This window comes from Aquarana catesbeiana, linkage group LG06 (assembly GCF_042186555.1).
Source record: "Aquarana catesbeiana isolate 2022-GZ linkage group LG06, ASM4218655v1, whole genome shotgun sequence".
Taxonomy (NCBI): Eukaryota; Metazoa; Chordata; class Amphibia; order Anura; family Ranidae; genus Aquarana; species Aquarana catesbeiana.
The window spans coordinates 251,185,044-251,205,785 of record NC_133329.1 but is presented as its reverse complement, the minus strand read 5'-3'; the positions used below and the strand labels follow the sequence as shown (position 1 = coordinate 251,205,785).

Genomic DNA, 20,742 nt, shown 5'->3' with positions numbered 1-20,742 from the left:
AACTAACAATTATTTTCATAATCGATCAGTTGGCCGATTATTGTTTTTTATTTTATTTTAATTTATTCTTGAATATCTATATGCAGTGGTAAATATAATGAACCAGCTATATGGTTGGGGAACAAAATATCTAATCGACTCTGAAAATAACAGAAGAGATAGATACACTTAGCCGGTTCACGACCGCCCCGTAGCAGATTTACTGCTACAGGGTGGCCGCTCTCTGTAGAATCACGTATGTATACACGTGATTCTGAACTTCCAGGTTTTGGGTGCAAGTGCCGTCACCAGCTCGCTCCCACTCTGGTTTTACACAGCAGGAGCTGTTCAGCTTGTCCCGCGGAGCTGATTTCCGCTGGGACCCGCCGATTGTTCGGTACACTGACAGGATGACAGTCTGCCTACGTAAACAAGGCAGAATGTAATTCTGTGAGTACAGAAGACATGGATCCTGTGTAGCAGGAACACCATTCCACCCCTTCCAGTAGTAAAAGCACCTCCCCCACAGTTAGTAAGCACTCCCTAGGAACACAAACCCTTTGATCGCTCCTGATGTTAACCCCTTCCATGCCAGTGTTATTAGTAGAGTGACAGTGTATATTTTTAGCACTGATCACTGTATTAATGTCACTGGTCCCCAAAAAAGCGTCAAGGTATCCACAGCATGAATGGTATTCACTCATTCCCCATGCAAGAATAGAAAGGCTTCCATAGTGTGACGTCTTCCAAACATCAGCTGTGACGAAACGACGTATGGAGGAGCGGCGTGCTGACGTCGCCACAAACCACGCTTGTCCCGGAAGCAACGGGCAGCGATTGAGAGCCGGCCGGCTCGAGCATTATACAAACACGCTTTTATACCCACGGCTAAATTATAAGTGCAATATAGTTGGTTTTTAATTAATAAAAGGTTTTAAAGAATTACACTATGGAAGCCTTTCTATTCTTGCATGGGGAATGAGCGAATACCATTCATGCTGTGGATATCTTGAGTGGAGTATCTGGAAACACCTTGCTATCTAAATACAGAGACCTGGGGCTGGGGAAATAGCCACAGGCATACGTGATCTTAAACAAGAGATCTAGCAAGCTGGTAAGGGGCAGTATTATCAGTGGTGGAGGATCTTCTTGGGTGTCGTGGTTTTATGTCACTACGGAATAGAGGGTTGAGGAATCATCGTTTATACTGTCACTTCGATCTACACATTGTGTGGAATATTTGTTTAGTAATTTACCGGAGTTAATTAGACACTCAGAGACCTCTTGTAGTTTTTCATTGTGTTTTTTTCGTATGCATGTTACACCAGTGTTATGTCATCACATTGACATAACATACGGTTATTTGGAGTATCTATCGTCTATTTTTTTTGATGCACAATTAATACTATATGTCACAATAGTTTTATCACAGCATTTATTTTCTTTTACTTTGACTGTAGGCAAGACACACTTGTCTTTGTACTCCTCACCTGGTTGCCACCACACACGCTTGACACCATCTGAAACAAATAAGTTTACCTTTACCTTAATCTTAGTCTGCTTGTCTTCAAACAGTTTGCGGGCTTTCTTGTGCATCATCTTTACAAATCCCTATTGGTTAGGGATTTCACACTCCATATTGAACAACCAAAAAGAAAGTTAAGAAAAGAGTGGGTGTATTTTCTCATTTTACAGGAAAAGTTGAGAGCTTTAAGAGTAACTCCACTTGTGTTGAGAAAAAAACATTCCCCTCTGAATGATCTATGTACACTGCACGGATTTTAACAAACTTTGTTTCAGATTCCTACCTTTTGTTTTTCTGAAGATATAATAGTTATTTGTTAGTCTATGTCCATGTGCAAAGTGAACCTGTATGGGAGTGTTTTTATAATTATCAATTAGCTGCTGCGCCCACAGAGCTCTAATGAGGAAATTGGCAAGGCCTGCATCCCTTTAGACGAGATTTCCCTTTGGGAGCATCACACCAAAAATGACATTTTTGTTGCAGGGAATGCTAAAAATCTGATTTGTATCTTACTACAGACTTCTAGGAAAATCAGTAAGCCAATCACTCAAGCAGGAAATTGCATTTTCAGGAGGAGGTGTTCTGTACACTGTCTGTGTACAGAAAGCCTCCAGGTAGCCATATGGCATTGCATTTTACAGAAAATTACTGTAGATTGAAAAGGAAAGGTAATTTTTAATAACATTCAATTACAATATGACTTGTGTCACAACTGTATATGCTTTATTTTTTTCCCAAGAAAGTGGAGTTACCTTTTAAGTTGCCTGTCTCTCCGATCTAATGATAATTTTGATGTTGAGCCTTCAATGAAGGTAAGCTCTGTTGTTCCTATTACATAAAGGTTACTGCCTTTGCTGTTCCACTTTATGTCCGTGAGATCCACAGTCTAAAGCGTAATCCACATTTGAGGCTTAGCTCCCTCTCCACATGACCAACTGTTTGAAGCTGAAAGACTTTGAACCCCAGTCTCCTTGAGCACTCTGCACCTGCGAGCTAGCAGGACCGATGCTAGCCCTTTTAAAGGGTCAAACTCTTAAAATGTCCGATCGGAGCGTGTTGTCGGAAATTCCGACCGTGTGTGGGCTCCATCGGACATTTTCCATCGGATTTTCCGACACACAAAGTTGGAGAGCAGGAGATAAAATTTTCCGACAACAAAATCCGTTATCAGAAATTCCGATCAAGTGTACACAAATCTGACGGACAAAGTGCCACGCATGCTCAGAATAAATAAAGAGATCAAAGCTATTGGCCACTGCCCAGTTTATAGTCCCGACGTACATGTTTTACGTCACCGCGTTTAGAACGATCGGATTTTCCGACAACTTTGTGTGACCGTGTGTATGCAAGACAAGTTTGAGCCAACATCCGTCGGAAAAAATCCTAGGATTTTGTTGTCGGACTGTCCGAACAAAGTCCGACCGTGTGTACGCCCTATAACAGTGTAGCGCAAGCCGGCGGGGACTGTTTCCGTGCTGCCCCCCTGCAAAGTGCTGCCCTAGGCCTGGGCCTTGTCGGCCTAGGCCAGGATACAGCGTTGCTACTGGCTTATGTAGGCTTATAAAGAGGTAGGGCTGTATTAGAGCTTTTGCAGGTTGTGATGGTCGGGGCATGAGGTTTTTTCGAAGAAATGATAATCCTTTTTTAGCGTAATAGAGCAATAGGGTTAGGGGAGTTTGGATTACCTTTGTAGGGGCCAAGGGGTCAACCAGTCCCAGCAGGCAAATTTTCCACAGAAAGAATTATATTTTTTTTCACAATTTTTTACACACTGTCACAAGTGCAGTATGGGGTCATCATATAATGGTGTAGTGGCAATTAGGGACAAAGACTATAGACAATATGAAAAAAATGTAATATAATATATATATATATATATATATATATATATATATATATATATATATATATATATATATATATATATATATATATATATATATATATATATATATATAAAACCAAGTCCAGTGTTACCATAGTAACACTGTACTACTCTGGGAGGTGATCAGGATTTTTTTTTTTACACACATTATAATCACAAGCAACAATTTGTTATGAATGAGTCCATTCAAATCAGTGTGTATTGTTGCGATTAGCCACAACTAATCACGTGGTACAGATGGGCTGTGTTTGGTCCTGTCTTTACTATGTGATCAGTGTGACCAATCACAGCGAGCAACACAATAGTACACAATGAATGAAAGCCATCCATTGTGTGCAATTGCCATGTGATCTGCTGTGATTGGTCACAGCAATCACATGGTACCGGCAGCATCCCGGTACACTGATCGGTCATCCGCTGTGTACAGTGGATGTCATATGATGTCCATCTAGACCTAGAGGCTAGAGATGCACCAAAATTTCGGCGGCCAAAAAATATGGGGCGAAAATGGTGTTATCGTCATTTTGCCAATAAGAGAAAATGCACGGGGATTTTTCCACAATTTTTCATAGGTCGTGTGATTAAAAAAAAAAAAAAATTGCATCAAAAACGTAACACGGGTGTGTTATTGATGAGTTCTTGTGTTTTCAATGCATTTCAATGGGAAGGTGCGTTTTTGGTGTGTTTTTTTAACCAAAAATGCAGCAAGCAGGATTTTTAACACCACAATGAAAGTACAACAGACCAGTGCGAACACATACATCAAATTTAAAAAGGGATACATTTTTCTTGAATTTTTCTTGTGCTAAAGGTGCCAATAATGGCCAACAATAAATGCATATTCATTTAAATTCACAATATTCATTAAAAATTTGAATATAATACAAAATGTATATAAAAAAAATATACTTTTTTTTTTTAAACTGTCATTTTTGGTTTTCAACCAAGTGCATCCTGCATTTTTGGTTTTGGCACCAAAATTTCCATTCGGTGCACCTCTATTGGAGGCAGTTAGAACGGAACTTAACTCACCTAAACAGCGATGTCTTGTCCCTCCCCTCCCTCTAACACAAATGCTAAAAATGTTTATTCTATTTGCAATGCAGCACCTCCAGGTTTCCAAGCTAGGCCAGACCCTGCTGTCTCCCGGGATTGTTACATCACAGCTATCCCAGGAGCCAGTGTGTTAGTTGGTGGCATTTGTGTGCACGCATAGAAATCCGCCGCACAAGTGCAGACGCGCCGCCAGTCTCTTCTAGCGACCAAATGTCTTTTTTTTTCCCTTACTAACAATACAGAACAGAGGTGGGGGTCAATTAAGAATGAACAGTTAAATTCCACTTCAAGTTGTAAGTGTATGCAACAAACCTAATAAAACATAGCCTCTAAATCACTAAAAGATAGGGTTGCAGAGAACCATACACTTTTTTGCCAAAGGCCCATCATTATTTTCTTACTTTATGAAAGAATTTCAGTAAATCGAGTTATTATTGTTTTTAATTATACATGAAATGGCATTTGGACCAAACATTGAACAGGAAGTTGCATCTACTTGCCCTTTGTAAATGCTGTGCAAAAGTGAAATGTTATGGAAACTAATACTAGTTATTGAAACCTAAATAAGGAGACCTATTTCTCATGATAATATTTTAGCAAACTTTTCTGCTAAAATAAAATTAGCGCAGATCTGCACGTACCTGTACCCTGGAATTAAGCCATAATTCTGCCTGACATAAATTCAGAGCAGCTTATCTCTGGAGCTTTGACCTGCTGACACTATATTCAATCTTCAAGTAAATGCTGACCCGAGGGCTGCCAGCTTCCCCATCAAGATTCCTATACCACAGATGGAATAGGAACCCACTGCTGAACTTTGTGCTCATTCAGCTTCCTGGCACAGTTACCTTGCACAGCAGCTACATTTATACCAAGGACTGCAGTTATCATATGATTTATATTACTAATATCCTAACCATCCCTGTCCTCTTTTGCCAACATACACATTATGGATTTTTTCGTCATCCTTTTTCACGCCTGCACCTGTAAGAATACTCTGTCACGAAGTGCTAAAAGCACACAGAAATGCCAAGGATATTATTAAGTGTAACGAAAGCTCAATACCAACCTCTTGTGTTCAATGTGTAGTAACAAAACTTTACTCTCTCAAGTAAAGACACAGCTGTAATCAACAGAATACACATGACTATTTTAACACAGAACAGAGAGGAGTACAGTTTAAAATGAACAGTTGATAGCACAATGTTTCCAATACAACCAATGTTTTTAAACCAGACCACTAACCAAATGACCCAACCACATGATGTTGTACCCTCCATGGGAATTGAAACATACTTTATATTTTGATAGCGGAGGCCTTCACCCTTTTTCCTCACTCGCTAACTATTAAACCAATTGCCACCCATCCAAATGTATTTTGATGTTCACCCTAAGATAACAAATTGCACGTCATTATTTTTATAGTATATAAAATATATTATATGTTAAAAAACAACCCAAACATTCCAATACTTCGCATTTGTATTTGCTTAAAACATGAGTTGTTGCGTTACTGCCCTGATGCTGGATCTGTCAATTGCTGGAATCCAGATTGGCTTTAAGGGATTATTTTGTCGTTTTTTTTTTTTTAGCCCTGATTAATGTAAAACTATTTTCTTTTTTTTTCCCCGATAAATATGAAAATATTGCTTATGCATATATTAGTCTTATGAAGCTAGCTGGCAGAGCTTTTGACATATTTTCTTCTAATTACCACCTTTTATAAAAAGCATGTTTACAGACCCTAATAGCTCAAGTTGAAATGTACACAAAGGGAGCAACTCAAAGTGATTTCTCCTGGGTGGCTTCAGCTGAGATTTCAATCAGACAAACCATGCCTCCAAGCAAGCTGTTTCTGTTGTCTCCAATTATTATAGCTGCGCTTAAAATCAAAGAGCAATACACATAACCCAGGTGTTTTTGAAAAGTAAAGTTAGGTTCTGTCTTACATACAGATTAACAGCTTGCCAAATAATTTTAAGTGCCATGCCTTGGACAGCATTAATGAACATAGTCGGTGGAAATTTGCATTACTTATAGCAGGGTTCCCCCAGGGCACCTGCTGCCATTGCATCAATTTTATATCTGACCATTAGTGGCTTCATTGTTTCCCCTGCAGCTACTGCTGATTTGCTACCGATGGGCGAATTAACATCAGCCCGACATTAAGCTTATAGTTCTGGCTCCTGATGTCACACTGCAGGATGAGAAGAGTAGCATTTTTCTTGGAGCAGAGCCTGTGTTAGGGCTTTACGTTCAGATACCAATGTTGTAATACAAGCCAGTGTTTCAAACCTTACAAAATGTCTACTTATTTGCCGACTTCCTGTGGTGTTACTATTACTTTTATCTACCACTGCTCAAATTCATAACGTTAAGATAAGTATAAAGTGCAGCCCCAGAATTAATACAAACAAATGATCAAATAAATTATTAAACGTGTAATTCATCCAAGTACAGTGCAAAACTGGTGAAGTCCATTCATCGATATATAAATAGTGATAAAAAAATCCCACCAGTTCATATGAAGTATATAATGCAAATAAACTTCCACCAATAGTATGTAAACCACACAAACCACTTTGTGATATCCACAATGCAGAAATCATCACTAACATTAAGCACTCACCAGAGGAAACGACTGCATAAATTATAGTAGCAGAAGCGCTTTATTATATAACTCAGGTATGCTCCACTTTTGCCCAGTTATCGGTCCCTTTAAGTAACCCTTGATTGGCTGCAATTGTCACCATCCAGAACAGAACAGCAAGTACTATGGATACTCTGCTTGCCAGTTCCAACAATGTCTCCTCTCTACTTTCTACCACATGGATCTTCATGAATCTTGAAAAAAGTGTTGCTGCCATTTATTTCAAACCTACTTTTTAAATGGTACATTTACTCAATTTAAACATTTGATATGTTTTCTATTTTCTTTTGTGAATAAAATATGGGTTTATGATACTTGCAAATCATTGCATTTTGTTTTTATGTAGATTTTACACAGCGTCCCAACTTTTGTGGAATTGGGGTTGTATGAATGACAGAATCGCAAAAACACTACATGTGCAATGGTGTTCAACAGTAACACTCACTTTGCACTGGTGTTCAGCACTAGCATTAAATGCATTGGAGTTCAGCTGCAACACTAACTTTGCGTTGGTTCTCAGCAGCATCACTAACCCTGCTTTGGTGTTTAGCAGGAATGTTACCTTTGCATCGGTGCTCATTGTAAAACTCTGACTTTGTATTGCTGTTCATTGCAAAATACTGCCTTTGCATTGGTACTCAAGACTGTCAAAGACTGCCTGAAAATAGTAGTGAAGCCAATAAAAGCGTGTTCCAGTATTATAGTTATGGAAATGTATGAGTCAGTGCCAGATGGAAAAAAAAAAAAAAAAAAAAAAAAAGGGCAGCGTGGAAAAAGGTCAATATAAAACCCTCCAAAGTGAATAGTAAGTATAAAGTGCAACAGCGCTGCCCAATTAATACATTCCTAAATTAAATGTACATATAACGATAAATAACTGAAAATAAACACAAATCACTGAGATAATAAAGTGCTGGTGCTAACATTCAATATGCAAAGTGCTGCTGATACATGTGCAAATAAACAAAACAAAGGAAAGTCCACTTGAAATACTACTCCAGTAGTAATTCTTCTTATAAAATGTGCACATATGTTGTCTTGGAGCTGCTTGTGAACAGTGTGGAGCCACTTTAGAAGGGGAATTGTATTGCTTTAAAAGGAACCTGAGCAACAGAAATGATCCCTTATATGCTCATTTGACCCCTTGTGGGTCTAAGATGAAGGTGAGCATGCACTGCACCTGGTAAATGGAGCACAGGCTATGGAGTGGAGAAACGCTGTGTTAATTTGTGAAGCATATTATTGAATAAGAGACTTTTTATTTGGGCACAATTTAGAAGAATTACTACCGGAGTAGTATTTCCTTTGTGTTTTTTTTTTTTGCACATGTATTGCACTTTTCCCATAGAATGTTAGCACCAGCACTTTATTATCTCAATGATTTGCGTTTACTTTTAGTTCTATATACATTTAATTTAGGATGTTATCCATTGGGCAGCGCTATCACACATTTATCTCTTACTGTGGCTGTGGGAACACATTAGGTAATAGCAGCAGCCACACAGTCCCTTTACTACTAGGTGGCAGCGCCCAACCATTTTGAGTTTTTGCTATTTAAGTACAAAGTGCAGGGCCAAAATGCGAATACAAATAAATAATTAAAAATAAAAAATAAATAGTAATTCATACAAGTAAAGTGAAGGAGATCAGAGCAAAACTGATAAAGTCTATTCATCTACAGTATACTGTACATATAAATAAATCGTTATTAAAAAAAATCCACCAGTTCATATAAACTTCCACCAATAGTATGTAAACCACACAAACAACTTCATGATATCCACAATGCAGAAACCATCAACACTCCGCGCTCAACAGAGGATATGGCTGCATAAAAATATAGCAACAGAAGCGCTTTATTATAAAACCCAGGTAAGCTCCCTTTTTTTCCAGGTATCGGTCCCTTTAAGGCAACCCATGATCAACTGTAACACCACCATTCAGGACAGAACGGCAGGTACCACAGCTATTGTGCTGCCAGTTCCAGCAATGTCTCCTCTCTACTTCATACACCATGGCTCTTCCTGATGCAGATCTTTGCATTCTGTTTTTATGTAGATTTTACACAGTACCCTATTTTTGGACTTGGGGTTGTATATTTAGTAGGATCAAATATAAAATGCAGTACTGTTAAATGGAATAAATAGCCCACATGAAACAAGCATATCTCCAATAACACTCATAGATTGTCCAATCCTGTAATCCTGGGAGTCAGACAGACTTCTCTTAGATATATTTAAATGTACCAAAGAACAGCGCTAGTGCCAAATCATAAATGCAATTAATTTAAAACACAGTGTGTATATGTGTTCTACCCACAAAATATTATATATATATATATATATATATATATATATATATATATATATATATATATATATATAAATAAATAAAACTCTTGGTTAATCAAAAAAGTTTATATGAATGCATATAAAAGTGCATAGATGAAATTGTCCAAATATGTGTTAAAAGCGGTTTCAAAATCTTGAACCAATATTCTTATAAAATGCCTTCTTATCAACCACCACGTGAATCCACCACCAGCTGAATTAAATGAACTCACCAGAGGCAAATGCTGGTAATGGTATAAAGCAGCCAGTTAGGCTGGGATCACACTTATGCAAACTGGATGCGCGTTTTCTCGCATCCAATTCACATGACAGGAGAGCATGTCTGGCTCACAATGGAGGCGGTTTACACACCTCCGGGGCTGCCGCGGTCCGGATTGCACAAGGATCTTGTGTTTCTTTGGCTCTGAATCAAGTGCGAATTCAGGCAGAAATTCAGACCTGATCAGCACCTAATTCGGTGTACAGGGACTGACCGGACCCCCTGCTGTGAGCCGCGGCTGCAGTAAGTGTGAACCCAGCCTAAAGCATTCCCCCTAGGAGTAATAATTTGCAGTATCTGCAATTGTCTCCTTCCAATACTCACAAACCCATAAGTCCATCCAAGTGGTGGGGAGAAGAGTTCCCACAGCGTAAAACCATTTTAAATGTTTATTTAAAAACATACAATAATTGTTGGTGTGGTGGTTGATAGAAAACATCATTTTATAAAAATATTGGTTCAAGATTTTGAAACATCTTTTAACACATATTTGGACAATTTTATCTATGCACATTTATATGTACCTGTAAACCATTGGCTAAGTAAAAATTTGTTTATTACATTCGAGAAAGGTGAACAACAACCGCAAAATGTAAAAACATTGCAGAAATCAGTCATAAAAAGCATATAGCCAGTATAGGATACTAGTATTAAAATAAGTGGTACCACAATGACATCCGGGTAGGGAAGGGTTAACATCATCCAGATGGCTTGCTGGTTAGGCATGGAGAAGAGGTGTAATGAACCATGTGAAGCAACGGTGGAAGCCCGGTGGAAGGGGGGTATGTGACAGCCCTCTGCCTTACCTTTCTCAAGTGTAATAATCGCATTTTTACTTATGACTTTAACCATAGAGCGCTGCTCTGTTGTCTTCTGTTTCTTGTTATCCATTTTCCAGTGGTTTGCAGCTGCACTGGGCTTTAGTTCTCATCCATATACATGACTGACAGCTCCTAACACTTAAGGAACTTGGTGTTTGTTTTACATTGTATTCTTATGAACTTTTTTATCTATCTATGAGTTTTTTTGCACAATATAGATGTTTAGCACGATTGAGTCATTTATTATTTTGTGGTTAGAACACATATACATACTGTTTTGAATTGCACTTATGGATTAGCACTAGCGTTGTTCTTTGAAATCTGAAGTCCTCTGCTCTCCCATACACCCACTGCAGCTGTGTTCCAGTGCTGTGGGGGTTAACAGAGCCGAAGGTCCTCTCATGGGCACTGGTCAAGAGTGCCGACTATGCCCACCCTTTCCTCCCCTCCTTTGTTCATAGAAGCTGTACTATAATTTCCATCAACGAATGAAGGAGGGAGACCTTTCACAGAGGATTAAAATTAGGCTTTAAGGACACAGACTGCATAAAAAACTGACAAGAGGTTCTACTCTTCCCTGCAAATTTGGTTTTGGGCTTGGTTTGGAAATAAAGGATAAAGGGGTAGAGATTACAGAATCAGGGCAGCCAAAGAGGTTCTGAAGCCTTCTTTTAGAACTGGTGAGGAATAGTAAGAAGCTTCATACCTAAAAAAGGCTATGCAGTTTAAAGAATAAAATGTAATAATTTACCCTTAACCCAGAGCCAACAAAGTCCTTCTCTATTCTTTCTATAAAAGCAACTGCTTTCTAACTGGTTAGAGCACACAGGCTGGGAAAAAAAGTTAGAGGACATTGCCATGTAGTAACATAATTTGACTCAATGAAACTCACGAGCACCCTCTTGTGGCTATAACACATAACATCTTTGTAATGAGTTTTTGATTCAGGACGAGAGATAAAGGAGCCTCAATTACGAAACTTCAGCATGACTGTTAAGTGTGCCCTCTAGTGCATATTTGAGATGATGTCAAATGTACACTGGGGTCCTGTCAGCTTTATGATGTTTCTGGATGTATAGAGGTTTTGTCAGATGTATGATAAGGTATTGTCATAGGTAGGATTGGGTTTGGTTTTGCTACAAAGCATACCAAAGGTTAAAATGGACACAAGATGTGTCGTCAGATGCTTAATTAGGTTTTCTCAAATGCACAATTGTTTCACTTGAGTGCACTATGGCTTTCGGGCTGATCCAGGATGAGGTTTTGTCAACAGCAAGCTACAGTTGGGCTGGATGAGGCTGTATGGTGTACTGTGTATACATGATAGCCTTAATAATGAAAAGGTAGTGTTCTGTTATAATGTAATGGGCTGTAATAGCACTGAAAGCAAATCACGGTAATAAGATCAGTTCAGGCAGATCAACTTACTAACCTTATTGTGTACAAGCACAATCCTAAGGCCTGGTTTAATAATTCCATATGCCATTAGAAGGTCTTGAACTTTTTTGAGCTCTGCTTTACATTTCTTGGTGGTGGAAAAATATTGTTTTCTTACTGGCAAATTCTTGAATAAATGTAAGACTGTGACTGTAGTTCCTGAAGTAGATAAGAACAAGGGATGTGAATGTATTATTTGGAATGATACAAAATTCACAACAATACTGAGCAAACAAATACCTGTATGCACCATTCAATATGTAGAAATCTAAAAAGGATCAGCAAGTTCAAAATGACTACTCTACACAATCCATTAATGTGGGCTCTTTATGCATACAAGGTCCCAGGTGGTCTTTTGACCCCACCAAAAAAAAAATTATATTATATATATATATATATATATATATATATATATATATATATATATATATATATATATATATTACACACACACACACACACTCGCAGTCTCCGCTCTGATTTATTGGGTTGAGGTCAGGACTCAGTGCAGGCCAATCATGTTTCTCCACCCCAAATTTGCTCATCCATCCCCAAACTGTACCCACAAAGTTGGGAGCATGAAATTGTCCAAAATGTCTTGGTATGCTGACCCCTTAAGCATTCCCTTCACTGGAACTAAGGGGCCAAGCCCAACCCCTGAAAAACAACCCCACACCATAATTCCCCCTCCACCAAATGATTTAAACCAGTGCACAAAGCAAGGTCCATAAAAGACATGGATGAGCGAGTTTGGGGTGGAGGAACTTGACCAGCCTTCACAGAGTCCTGACCTCAACCCGATAGAACCCCTTTGGGATGAATTTGAGAGGAGACTGTGAGCCACTCCTTCCTGTCCAACATCAGTGCCTGACCTCACAAATGTGCTTCTGGTAGAATGGTCAAACATTCCCACAGACCCACTCCTAAGACCCCTTTCACACTGGGGCCGCCCGTGCATTAGCTGTAAAGCACCGCTCGTTTTAGCTGTTTAATCTGCGCTTTTCGGTCGCTAGCAGGGCGCTTTTTACACACGCTAGCGGCCAAAGAAGGGGTTAAAAACGCCGTGCTGCAGTACTTCCAAAGCGCTCTTCAGGTGCTTCGGAAGTGCTGCCTATTCATTGTAATGAGTAGGGGCGTTTTGGGAGCGCTGTATACAGCGCTCCCAAACAGCCCCAAAGATGCTGTTTGCAGGATTTTTTCGAACGCCCCACAAGCACACCACCCCAGTGTGAAAGCACTCTGGCTTTAACATTCGTGCGCCATGGTAAGCAGTTTTCAGGCGCTTTACAGGTGCTATTTCTAGCGCTAAATACCTGAAGACTGCCTCAGTGTGAAAGAGGTCTAAACCTTGTGGACAGCCTTCCCAGAAGAGTTGAAGCGTTTATAGATGCAAAGGGTGGGCCAACTCAATTTTGAACCCCACGGACTAAGACTAGTATGCCATTAAAGTTCATGTTTTGGTTATATATACACATATACACATACATACTAATATATATATATATATATATATATATATATATATATATATATATATATATATATATATATATATATATATATATATATATACACACACATACACACACATACACACACATACACACACATATATACACATTATATTATATATCCACTGTGTGTGTATATGTATGTGTGTATGTATATATACATATACACACATACATATACACACACAGTGGATATAAAAAGTCTACACACCCCTGTTAAAATATCAGGTTTCTGTGATGAAAAAAAAATGAGCCAAATATAAATAATTTCAGAACTTTTCCACCTTTAACCCTTTCCCGTACGCCATACAGACCTACAGAAATGCATGCAGGTGGCCAAATCCCTCCTTCCCTCCCGCCGCCTGCAGCTTATGCCCACACTGAGCTCCGGCGGGCTGTCAGGCTGGGGAGCGCGGGGGTAGCGGTGTGGTGGGGGTGAAGTTGGGTCTTGGTAAAGATGTGTTTACCAATCCCCCCCCCCCCCCCATAGTAGAGGGGGTGCAGGCAGCAATCACTATAGATCGCTCCTATATGTCCCACTGACAGCTGATCCATAGTAAACTGCGAGTGTTACTATGTATCAGACTGTCATTTTATTAATGAATGAGAGACTCTCTATACAGTTTCCTTATTCAATCAAGTAAAGTGCTGCACAGAAAATGACTGACTGACTATCTCCAGTACCTTTCTCTGTCTCAAAAAAAGAAAAAAAAAATATATATATAACTGTAAAGAAATTTTAAAAAGGACACCCAGTGACTTTTTTGGGGGATGGCAAATGATCATACAGGAGTCTGGCGCCCTTCAAGGGAGCGGCCGCTGCTGGTAAGACCCCTTTCACATGGAGCAGACTCTGTCAAGCAGATCAGTCTGTGTCTGTGTCCACTTTGATGCAGAGTGGACACAGACACAGCCCGCTGTTCTCTCTGGGGCGGTCGGATGGAATTTAGCAGGAATTTTGTACATTTTGCCATGTAGGAATCCACTATTAATAATTTTAGTGTAGTTTTTGCGATAATATTGTTTTGATAAACATTTGTGCAAATATTGCGGTGCCTTAAAAATCAGTAGCACCTTTTTTATTTTACTGGCCATGTGCTTTCAGAAAATGTATGGTTTTGGGGGGGGGGGGGGCTTTTACAAATTCTGAAAGCTGTAAGTGAAAAAGGAAAACCTCCAGATTTTTAAAGAAATGTTTGTGTACGTCCAATTTTCACTATTTCTCAAATAGGCGCAATTTAAAATTTACAAATATTTGTTATTTATTAACTCAAAACAGGTTAAGCTTTTATATTTAATAGGAATTTAGCAGGAATTTTGTAAAATTTGCTGTGTTTATTATCTACTGAAATGGGATTTTTGACTTGCCGTAAAATCCATTTCTCTGAGTTCATTGGACAGAGACAGCGCTCCATTATTTAGAACCAATGGGTTATACCGCCCCCTACAGGAGTAGGACACTAGGCAGAAAAAAGACTTGGCTACGCCTATGGGCAGTCCTAGGTGGTATACACCCCCTCTCTGCTATAGGCCTTCAGTTTAGTAACAAGCAGTGTCAGAAGTATTAAAACTCCTTAGAGGGATGGGTGCTTTGTCTGTCAATGAACTCAGAGAAATGGATTTAACGGTAAGTCAAAAATCCCATTTTCTCTTTCGTTCATTGACAGACACAGCGCTCCATTATTCACAACCATAGGGACATCCCAAAGCAGTGCCAAACATGAAGCGTGGGACAACGAAAAATCCCAAGGCTAACACAAGAGCCAACCAGGTAACAGGAGCTCAACACAGAACAACTGGAGCCCAACCTGAACAATACCCCCTCAAGAGGGAATAGACCCTCTAAACAGCAGCCTGCAAAACCTTGCGGCCAAAAAGAAGCATCCGCAGATGCCAGCGCATCCACTTCGTAGAACGTTGTGAAAGTGTACATCGACGACCAAGTGGCCTCCTTGCAAACTTGCGCAACGTATGCCTGATGACAGAAGGCCCAAGAAGCACTAAGTGCCTGAGAAGAATGCACCGTAACAGGGAAAGGAGGAACCCAATCCCTGACAGAATAGGCCAGAGTCATCATCTGTCTGATCCATCCAGAAATGATCACAGACGAAGCTGACAGCCCCTTTCTTGGCCCATTTGTGATCACTGCGAGTCTGATCTCCAAAAAGACCCAGTGGCTGCCAAATACACCCGAATCCCCCGAACCACATCCAGGGCAGATAAGGCAAATTACTTAGGATGTGTTGACCAAGGGCGCAAGGAAGGCAACACAATGTCCTTTTTCAAAGGGAAATCAGAGAAAGGAATGATGAACAAGGGCGAAGAACCACCTTAACCTTGTGTAACAATGGGTAAGGTGTATGACCAGAAAACGCCACCAGTTCCAACACCCTGTGAGCAGAGGTGATAGCCACGAAAGAGGCCACCTTCCGAGACAGAGTAAGCAGGGGAATCTCTCGAATATTTTGAAAGGGAAGCTTCTGTAGAACTGAAATCACCAAGTTCAGATCCCACGGCGGTAGAAGAGACCGCACCAGTGGAGACAGACGTCGAACCCCTTGAATAAAGAGGTACGCACCAGGGAGTGCAAGACCAGGGGACACTGAAGAAGACTGCCAAGGCTGACAACTGGCCCTTGATGGTACTCTAGGCCCATTCCTGCTCAACCCCCCATGAAGGAAGGTCAGAATCGAAGCCACAGAGAAAGAATGAGGGTGAATGCTCAGCGACTCACACCAGGATATATACGCTTTTCACATCCGGAGGTAGATCTTCCTGAGAGGTAGACTCCCTAGCCATCAGCAATGCTGGAACTTCAGCCAGGCCATAAAAACCAGTAACTGTAAATCAGGATGGAAGAACGGCCATTGGGAGAGTAGATCCTCCCTGAGAGGCAGTCGCCAAGGAACATCGGCGACCAGGCGTACCAGATCGGCGTACCCAGACTGACAGGACCCATCCGGAACCAATAGAGTGATCGGAATCCCTGCGGCCTTGATCCTGAGCAAAAGCCACAGCAGAACCCATAGAGGAGGAGAGTAGAGGAAGCCTTACCGGCCCCCTGGGCCACCAGAACGATTGAGGTGCCCACCAGAGGATCCCGTGACCTTGCCAGAAACCTTGGTGCCGTTCTGTTGAGCCGGGACGCAAACAGATCTACCTCAGGAGTGCCCCATCGGAGACACATTTGATGAAACACAGCCCGGTGAAGGGCCCACCCCGTGGTCCAACACTAGCCGACTGAGGCATCCGCCTGTCAGTATTGCACTCCTGGAATGTGTACGTTGGAGGGGGCCAGAACGAAATGTTCAACCCACCGGAGGATTCTGGCTACTGCCAGGGCTGCCACACCCCATTTGGTCCGCCCTGGTGCTTGACATAAGCCACCGCCGTGGCATTGTCTGACTGGATCCATACCGGGAACCCCCAAAGTCAATCCATCCATGATCCAGACATAGTCTCAATGCTCGAAATTCCAGATTCCTCCAGCATCCAACCCTGAGCAGTCCCAGGATACCTCCCCACCCGGACAGACTGGCATTGGTGGTGACCACTGTTCATTACAAGGGGAGAAAGAATTTACCCCGCCGAAGAACCAGAGAGTGAAGCCACCAGACCAGGGAACCTCTGGTTTCCTGGCTCAGCCAAATCTGATTGTCCAGAGACCTCAGGCACTTGTCCCATTATGCCAGGATCTCCCTGAAGGGAGCTTGTATGGAACTGTGCAAATGGAATCGCCTCGAAGGTAGATACCATCAGGCCCAACACCCACATGCAGGTCCACCGGGAGGCCCACCTGCCGGACAACAGTAGATGAAACAGAGCATGCAACTTCAGAAAGTCCCCATGATGAAGGGACGCCACCACCGTGTGGACGGACTCCATCCTGAACTTCTATACCCACAGAAAGTAGATCAGAGCCTTGAGGTCCAGAATGTGAAAATTCCATGCCCTCCATCTTTTGGACTGTGAACAGGTTTGAATAAAACCCCTGAAAATGTTCCCGACATGGGAACAAGGACAATCATAATCTGAAGGAACAGGGCTTGCACAGCCCCACGAGGAGAACTGCAAACGGTCCGGCGACAGATGCACATTGGAAGTTAAAAAACCCTTTTTGGGGCACAAGGCTAGAAAATTATCTTGTAACCAGACAAAATCAAGACGTCCCCCCACTCCAGACACAGGTGAGGGCGCACCTTCAAGCTGAAGGGGCCTTGTACGTGGGTTCACAGAATCCCGCTCTCAGCTTGCCAGACCAAGTCCGTTCGAAATGTCCCAAGGAGGGTTTGAAAAGTTTTGAACCCTTGTCAGTGTACCCTGAGAAAACGACAAAACTGTGCCGTAAACGTGGACCACATCTGCGAAGAGACACTTTTCCCTTTTTATATAGTGTGGAAGAGATGTACACCCCCCACCACCACCACCACCCTGTGAGACACGTAATGATGTCACCCAGGGTAGCCCCAAACAGACAATAGCCTTGAAGAGTTAAACCGGTCAAAGCTTTTTTAGAAGCCTAGTCCGCAGACCAACACTTAAGTCACAATACATGTCTAAGCACCACTGCGGAAACTGAGAGCTCAGCACCCGGGGGAACTGCTGCCAAGAGGCATAGCAGACAAACTGCAGCACCTAGACCAACAGGTCCACCAATTCAGCAAAGGCAGGGGGATTCTGCTCCCCCTCCAGGTAAGTCTACTGGATCTTTAAAAGCCAGAGATTCCTCTATTGGAATCATGGTTGCCTTGAGCAGCCTAGATACAGGGGGGTCCACTACTGGTGGAACAGTTCACTTCTAAAGGAGGGACTCCTCAAAAGGGGTACCTCACAGCAAAGCATCTTTAGAAGCACAAAAGGGGCACTTTGGACACTCCCAGTCTTCACAGACAAATTTGGCAAAATAAAAAGGGCACGCTTTCGCCACGCAACACGGCTTATGGATGCCAAAGGAACAGATGTAATAAGTGCGACAACCAGTGCCTTCTCGTGCACCACTGCAGTTGTGGAGGAATCATCCTCACTCCCTGACAGGACAGGGAGCGTGGCCACCAACCCTGCAAGGTGGGCCACGTCCGTGGCGGCAGAGCCAGATATAGGATTGTTCGAGACAGAGGAGGTAGGGGAGGGTGGGGGGAGCCTAAGCGCCACCTGAAAAGACACAAAAAAGCTCAGGAGGGGGCCACTGAGATCCCCGCCGCCCCACACAGGGAGGCGCCGGCCGAGGCACCTCCCAGGGGGGCTCCGGCCGAGGCCCCTCACAGGGGGGGGCACCGGCCGAGGCCCCTCACAGGGGGGGGCACCGGCCGAGGCCCCTCACAGGGGGGGGCACCGGCCGAGGCCCCTCACAGGGGGGGGCACCGGCCGAGGCCCCTCACAGGCCCCTCACTGAGAGCTCAGCACCCGGGGCAACTGCTGCCAAGAGGCATAGCAGACAAACTGCAGCACCTAGACCAACAGGTCCACCAATTCAGCAAAGGTAGGGGGATTCTGCTCCCCCTCCAGGTAAGTCTACTGGATCTTTAAAAGCCAGAGATTCCTCTATTGGAATCATGGTTGCCTTGAGCAGCCTAGATACAGGGGGGTCCACTACTGGTGGAACAGTTCACTTCTAAAGGAGGGACTCCTCAAAGGGGTACCTCACAGCAATGCATCTTTAGAAGCACAAAGGGGCACTTTGGACACTCCCAGTCTTCAGACAAATTTGGCAAAATAAAAAGGGCACGCTTTCGCCACGCAACACGGCTTATGGATGCCAAAGGGGAACCGGCCCTCCGCCGCAGCCACAGCTGCATCCCCCATCTTAAAAGGTTCCCGAACAGATGTAATAAGTGCGACAACCGGTGCCTTCTCGTGCACCACTGCAGTTGTGGAGGAATCATCCTCACTCCCTGACAGGACAGGGAGCGTGGCCACCAACCCTGCAAGGTGGGCCACGTCCGTGGCGGCAGAGCCAGATATAGGATTGTTCAAGACAGAGGAGGTAGGGGAGGGTGGGGGGAGCCTAAGCGCCACCTAAAAAGACACAAAAAAGCTCAGGAGGGGGCCACTGAGATACCCGCCGCCCCACACAGGGAGGCGCCGGCCGAGGCCCCTCACAGGGGGGGGCAGCACCGGCCGAGGCCCCTCACAGGGGGGGGCAGCACCGGCCGAGGCCCCTCACAGGGGGGGGCAGCACCGGCCGAGGCCCCTCACAGGGGGGGGCAGCCCCGGCCGAGGCCCCTCACGGGGGGGGGCAGCACCGGCCGAGGCCCCTCATAGGGGGGGGCAGCACCGGCCGAGGCCCCTCACAGGGGGGGGCAGCACCGGCCGAGGCCCCTCACAGGGGGGGGGCAGCACCGGCCGAGGCCCCTCACAGGGGGGGGGCAGCACCGGCCGAGGCCCCTCACAGGGGGGGGCAGCACCGGCCGAGGCCCCTCACAGGGGGGGGGGCAGCACCGGCCGAGGCCCCTCACAGGGGGGGGCAGCACCGGCCGAGGCCCCTCACAGGGGGGGCAGCACCGGCCGAGGCCCCTCACAGGGGGGGCACCGGGCAAGGCCCCCCTCAGGGAAGCACAGGGGGGGCACAGGCCGAGGTCCCTCACAGGCGGGCACTGACGGATGCCCCGTACAGGAGGCACCACCGAGGCCCCCCCCGCAGGGGGCACAGGCTGAGGCCCCTCACAGGGAGTCCCTGGGGCACCGATGGAGGGCCCACCTAAAAAGGGGATCGCCCTCAGAGCCCCCACAGCGCCACCCCTCTGGTAGGAGGCGGCCACGTAGGGCTAGTAGGCCGCATAAGCCGCGGCCTAAATATTTCGGCCGCCAGCAGTGAGTGTGCAGCCCGCGGGGGGACCGGACCGCCCTGGGGCCGCCCACCCAGCACACGGCCGCGGCCTAAATTACGAGAGGGCCGCCGCAGATGTCCCCCCGATCGCGGACATCTGGTCACCCGCCTCCTAGGCCCAGCCACTTCAGCAGGTGGGCCCAAGGGATACCCCCCCAGTAACAACCCCGAGGGTGGAAGGGGGGGGACAGTGTGTCCAAAAGGCACCTAGGCCAGCAGCCTGGGCCTCACCCAGGAAGGGGGGAGGAGGAGGAGGAGGAGGAGAACCCCGGAGGAACCAACCGCCCCATGGAGTACCCGCGCCCCACACCCGGGGAATGAGAGGAGGGGGCCCCGTACTTACTGATCCAGCAAAGTGTGCTGGTAATACTCCCAGAGAGATCCCCTCGCCACCGAAGTGGGGGGGGCTGTCGGCCATGAGGAATGCTGTGACTCAGGCCGA

At 44.2% G+C, this 20,742-nt stretch overlaps 1 protein-coding gene across 4 annotated transcripts in view; it reads right to left on the bottom strand.

Moving 5' to 3' along the window:
- The window catches only part of PMS1 (PMS1 homolog 1, mismatch repair system component), a 155,880-nt gene that overhangs the window by 109,735 nt on the left and 25,403 nt on the right, over window positions 1–20,742 (bottom strand). For all 4 annotated transcript variants that reach the window (XM_073633191.1, XM_073633189.1, XM_073633192.1 and 1 more), the window contains exon 5: window positions 11,959–12,122. In XM_073633191.1, the coding sequence (XP_073489292.1) occupies window positions 11,959–12,122 (164 nt within the window). The remainder of the gene's footprint in view (window positions 1–11,958; window positions 12,123–20,742) is intronic.